General features: G+C 57.4%; 1 protein-coding gene across 5 annotated transcripts in view; it reads right to left on the bottom strand.

The window, feature by feature from the left end:
• Positions 1-4,605: 4,605 nt before the first annotated feature.
• Positions 4,606-5,977, bottom strand: part of IMPDH1 (inosine monophosphate dehydrogenase 1) — an 18,733-nt gene continuing 17,361 nt past the window's right edge. For all 5 annotated transcript variants that reach the window (XM_017896266.1, XM_017896268.1, XM_017896270.1 and 2 more), the window contains one exon: positions 4,606-5,352. In XM_017896266.1, coding sequence (XP_017751755.1) covers positions 5,331-5,352 — 22 coding nt within the window. In that variant the 3' untranslated portion in view covers positions 4,606-5,330. The remainder of the gene's footprint in view (positions 5,353-5,977) is intronic.

Genomic DNA, 5,977 nt, shown 5'->3' with positions numbered 1-5,977 from the left:
AAACAGGTCTTTTAGGTTCCTCTCTCCACCTAGCCAGCCTCTTTCCTTTCTGGGAGATGAAATTAGTTTACCCCCAAACCCTGCCTGTCCTTCGGAAGCCAAATTTTACTACGGATGCAGGTAACCAGGGAATGGTTGCCAAAGGCCGGGCTTTGAAAAGAAGGGCTGCTTGTTGCCTAGGAAACTGCCCCACTCCGGGTTCCCTGGGGTCCCACCGGTCGATGGGTCTCGGCGCCATCTGCCGGATACAGTGCCACACTGCTTCTGAAGCTCCCAGACCCGGAGTCCCACAGCCTGGAACAGGGAACACTCCTCTTCCCCCGCCCATTCTCCCCCACAGCATCACATAAAAGCTCTTTGCTCCTTTTGCCCCCAGACTTTCCCAGAGATTAGAGGCATGGGAAGGAGTTGGAAGCACTGTGGAGTGTGGGAGCGATGTCCTTCTCTACACATAGAGAGGACAGGGAAGCCGGACTCCTGGTAGCCTGAGGTCCAAGAACGTCTCTGCCCTAGTTGCTTTCCTGAGGCTTGCAATCCTCTTGGAAACTGTTTCCCACTACCTGCCTTTCCACAAGGAGGGAGCCATGGAAATGAAGAGGTTAAAGTTGAGGTAGGAGAGTGACATGTGGGTCACCGCAAGGTCCTGGTGCAACATCCCCTCCTGGGGAACCGCTCAGCTCCCACTGCTCCTAGACCCGAGTCCCCTTTTCTTCTCTGGGAGAACCTTCCTACCCATCTGACAGTTGCCAGGTGAACCCCTTGGAGCCTCAGATCGTCCTGCCCACTGGCAGAAGAGGGAGAAGCAGAAAGGTGCCTGCTATGAGACCAGGACTCCTGAGTTCAATACCCGCCCAAGGCAGCCCCTGGGCTTGGCCACCCTGAGATCAGCCTGCCCTGAAAAGTGAATGGGGAAGTGAAATATCTGAAGTTGGGATGCCTAGGGGTGGGGGTGTACCTCTTTCTCTTTTAGGATCACAAGTAGAGAAACTGAGGCACAGGGTGAGCGAAAGGCTGCTCTTTACCTGTTCCAGGCTAATACCACATCTTGCTATCCAGATGTCCCCTCTCCAACTCTAGCTGGGCTGGGGTGGGGGTGGGGGGCGAAGTTGACTTGGGAGCCGACATCCTGGCTCTCAGCCCAGAAGCTGATGTTGTCAATGGGCTTAAGAGCAGGTGGAGCAGGAGGCTGGGGACCAGGTCTCCTGGGTCCCTGATCCCACCTGTTTTCCCTCCTGAGCTAAGCCAGAAGGGTAAGCAAGGAGGAGGCTGGCGATGGTGATGCCTGAACCCTGCAGGTGAGAAGCCCTGCTCTGAGGACAATAGGTGTGAGAGGTGGGGCTGGGTACTCTGGCCTAGAAGAGGCTGCATGTGGCTGGAGGCTGCCACCTGGCCGCTGCCTTCTGCCCAGGTTCCCTGCCTCCAAACTCTCCTCAGCAGGAGGCAGGAAGGCTTCAGGGGTAAGGTGAGGTGGGCAGGGTTGGCCCTGTAACCTCCTGGTTAGCTGAGTCTGAGTGTCAGGCTATAGTGGGGTCAGAGAGGCTGAGGGTAGAATTTGACCCTTACAAGCCAGAAGGGATCCTGAAAGAATAAAAAGCTCTAATGAAGGGGAGAGGGAGGAGCTACCTCCGCCAACCCGCCACGCCCCAATGGTTGGGTCCTCTCTTCCTCTCCAGCCCTGACTCTGGATGTGAGGAGAGGGGTGGAGGGAAAGACTGAGGGGAGCTGAGTGGTTCCCCTCCGGCTGACTGCCCACTTCCTGACTGGCACTGGAGCCACAGAAGCTAAAAGGAGCCTCAGAGGGCTAGTCCAGTCCCCCTTGAATGATTGGGCCATGCCATCTGAGGGCCCTGTTCTCAGTCCTTGGAGCCTGGGAGATGGCTAGGGCCACCCACTCCTCCTCCTCTTGGTCCGGGTACACCAGAGATGGCCCCACTGCTTACCCGCCCACCGCGAGCTGATGGTCTGGGCGCTTCCCGCCCCCCCCCGCACCCCTCCCCCGCCGTGAGGGTAACTTGACTCTCCTGCCCACACACTGCTACTTGAAGCCCGGGCCTCCCAGTCCCCTGGCTCTACCTGTTGCTCTTGTTCCTGCCCTGGCTAGGGGCGAGGCTGGCTGCCTAGGCTAAGTCCCTGCAGCTCCACCTGGCCTGCAGCTTTGATGCGCTGGCTGGGAGAATGCACTGAGCCATTTCTTTTGCGGTGGCCTGGTGCGGGCTGCCTGAATGCTGATGTTGCTGCAGGGATCCTGGGGCACTGGCTGGCTGCACGCTGGCAGTGCACCCTCTCCCTGGGTGGGTACACCTTTGCACAGATGCCGCTGCCCATGAGCTGGGACCTGGGGCACCACAGCAGCATGGTTCAGCGCCTGTGGGGCCACATCTTCGACAACCTGGTGGTGAGTAGCCTGGACCACATGGTGCTGGGTGTGTGTCAAGGAGGGATGAGGGGGCACGTGCGCTGCACAGACCTGGTTGGACTTCAGGGGGGCAGGTAGTACTGCTGACCAAGGCATCTCTGATCTGCATTTCTCCCAAATGTGGCTCTGAGCTGCCTCTGAATATCCACCTGCTGTGGCCTTCCTACCCAGAGTCTCTCTCCCTTTGTCCCACTTGAGCCTCCTGCACTGTGGCTGAATTTGCAACCCAGAGTAAGTGTGTTGCCTGGGTCCAGACTTACATGCATTTATCACCCAGGCAAAGGGAGAGCCCATAGGACACAATACGACTCATTAACTCACGCCTGTAATCCCAGCACTTTGGGAAGCCGAGGCAGGCGGATCACCTGAGATCAGGAGTTCAAGACCAGCCTGGCCGACATGGTGAAACCCTATCTCCACTAAAAATACAAAAATTAGCTGGGCGTGGTGGTGGGCACCTAGATTATGCCACTGCACTCCAGCCTGGGTGACAGAGCGAGATTTTGTCTCAAAAAAAAAAAAAAGACTCATTTACTGAGCACATGTAACCTTCCTCATTTGTTCTCACATAATCCTTGCAATGAAGCCTGGGGGTGGGTGCTGTGTCATCTGCTTTTCTTAGGACGCGTGCTGTAACAAGTCTCAGACCATATAACTAGATGCATGGAATTCCTCTAAAACAGTAATCCTCTAACTTTAGAATGTATCAGAATTGAGGGGCTGAGTAGCAACCCAGAGGCCCAGACCCCATCCTACTACGGCAAGCCTAGGACTTGTTTGTTATTAGCTCTCCAGGTGATTCTGACATGCACCAAACTTCCAGGGCCACCATGCTCAAACCTCCTCTCCAAGGGCCATACTAATGCTACCATACCTTAAGGGGGAGATCACTGACTTACAAGGTAGTTCATCCTGTTCGTCAGCTCTATTAACCAACTAGGTTTAGTTCAAAATGGAACCTCTCCCTTTGAACCACTCACGCTCTTGATTCAGAGTGACTTGGCATTTATCTGAAAACGCTTAGATCTTTCCGATCTCAATGGCTGGTCAAGCTGCTTCCTGCATGATTTTTGTAAACCAATGCACAAGATGAACCACGAAACTTGGCCCTGTTTTGGTCCATCCCCTCTCATCTTCAACCATCCCCTGGGACCTGGGCAACATCCTCCTTCCCTGCTGGGTCACCTCTGACTCAGGTGCTCATCAAAGCCAGACTCCAGGGCACAAGGCCTCCCAGGACTGTCAATGACCCATTCACTTTGCAAGAACTCCTAGAGCAGATGCTGAACCAGCTCTGAGCCCACCTGATAGTCCTGCTGTCTAGCTCTTTCTTGTCCCTAGAAGCACAAAGCTAAAAAATGATGCAGTGAAACGCTGGCCCCTGAGCAAATAGTTCTCTGGCAGAAGGGGTCTGGGAGAGGGCAGGTATTGGTACAGCATGGCAGCAGGGAGCTAAGGGCCCCTCCCTTAGCCATAGGAGTGTATCCAGATCTTCTCCTTGGTCTGCTCATTCCCGCCACCCAAGGATCCCCTGGCCATCTTCCCTGCCTCTGCCCACTTGAGTGATGGCTGTATGGAGGGGTGTCTGTACCTTTGATAGACAGCTTTGTGCCTACTGCCCAAAAACAGAGGCACAGGAAGGCAATACGAATGTTCCAAAACCCCTCAACTCTAGCAGTATTCAGCAGCCCATGTGACAGTACTGTCTGCACCAGTGGGAAGTGAGGCTGGGAGGCACATCCTGAGGCACATATGAACAGTGGGAGCTAACCCACTCTGCTTTGTACCTATAGGTATGTTTCGGCAGATGAGACCACAGGCCCTGGCCATGCTGTACTGCCACCTGTGCCCTGGCTGCACCATGTGGCATGATGAGGCTGCGGTGGGCGTTTTTCAGCAGCCAGGTGTGAGGCCCCGATGCTAGAATTCTACAGCCGTGATGACCCCTCCACAATGCTGCCTGGCTGTAGGAGTTGCTGAGCAGCTTGCAGCAGGTAAACCTGCCAGTGTGGCACAAGCCTGGGAGACCTCCTGACATGGGGCCCACCTGCACCAACACACCCCCACCCCACCCCCAGTACCACAACGCCCTCATACCTTCCTGGGGAAGCAGGGCCTGGTGCCACACCCCCCAGCCCAACTCTGATGGGGCTCCAGTCACCCAACGGACAGGGGATACAGACAAGATGGTGGAGGCGTTGAGACCTGCTTGATTTATTCCGAGTATTTAACACACAATGACGCAACTGTGATCCCAAAGTGTGCAAAGTTAAAGCCTTCAACTGCAGCTGAGGAGAGGGGAGGAATGGTTCACCGGGGGACAGTGGTGAGTCAGGAATGACAGGCAGGCGGCCATGACCAGGGCAGCCTCTTCCCCAGGGCCAGGGACAGGGGAGTGGCCTGAGGAGCAGGACCCAAGGGTAGCCCAGGCCCGGGGAAGGGGGCAGAGACCTCCCCTTAGCCTAGGTCAGGAGCTCAGAAGTGCCACATGGCTGAGGGGCAGCGGCCCGGGAAGGGCCAGAGGCAGGGCCAGGAGAGCACCATTTCCTGGGGGGCTGGGGGCAGGGAGGTGCCCTATAGGAGAGGCCAGGAGGGGCCACCTGCCCCTGGGGTGGGGGCCGGGCTGGAGCAGGCTGCAGCAAGAAAGACCTGAGGCAGGTGCAGGGCCTGAGAGCCCGGCTGGCTGGGCTCAGGGGGGCTCCCAGGGCAGCCTGGCCCAGGGAGCAATCGTGACTGCAGGGGATGCCGAGTGAGGGGCAGCAGCCCCCTCAGGACCTCCCCTCCTCTCTCCCTGGAAAGGAGCTGGGGAACCCGTAGTGCAAATCTGTGGATCACTCAGTTATGGAGGGAGGTTGTGCCCGAAAGTGGACATTGGGGTGCGCCCCCTCCACCACCTCGGCCTCCACCGCTGTCCTCAGTACAGCCGCTTCTCGTAACTGTGGGGACAAGGCAAGAGGGGGAACAAGAGTGGGTGTGTGGACCCTGCTCCCTCCCAAAACCATTTCCCCAGGGCCCCCAGATGCGGGAGAGAGCAGAGAGCGGAGGAGCCCTGGGATCTCAGCTGTAGCAGGCAGGAGGAGGGCCTGGAGCAGGCCTTGGGCTTCTGTCCTCCCCCAGGCCAGCGTTCCCTGAAGAACCATGCTGGGTCCAGAGATGGCCATGCTCCTTTGGGCCATCGCCACATCTGAGTGGACTGTCCTCAGTGCCCAGGGTGGAGGGACAGCTCAGGCAGGCACGGCCCATCCTCATGGAGCAAGCTCCAACCTGGGGCCGAACCTCTGCTGCCTGTATCTACACCTAGCCCCAGCCCGGCAGGCACAGTGGCCTAGGCTGATTGTGGTCACTGGGTCCAGTCTAAGATGGGGCAGCCTTAGGCCTGAGGTCACAGGCGTCTCTCTGCAGCCAGAAAGGGATCTGTGTTTCAGTTGGATGAGGGGACATTGCTGGTTTCCTCCACGATGGTGTTGGAGTTAGGGGGCCGGGGGGCCCAAACCCAGGGTCCACATCTCATGGCTATACCCCAGCACCCTTCCACCCCACCCAATACCCACCCCACCTCCA

The sequence above is a fragment of the Rhinopithecus bieti genome, unplaced genomic scaffold (assembly GCF_001698545.2).
Source record: "Rhinopithecus bieti isolate Rb0 unplaced genomic scaffold, ASM169854v2 scaffold_26131, whole genome shotgun sequence".
NCBI lineage: Eukaryota > Metazoa > Chordata > Mammalia > Primates > Cercopithecidae > Rhinopithecus > Rhinopithecus bieti.
The sequence above is the reverse complement of the archived record's forward strand: the minus strand, read 5'-3'. Positions and strand labels throughout refer to the sequence as shown.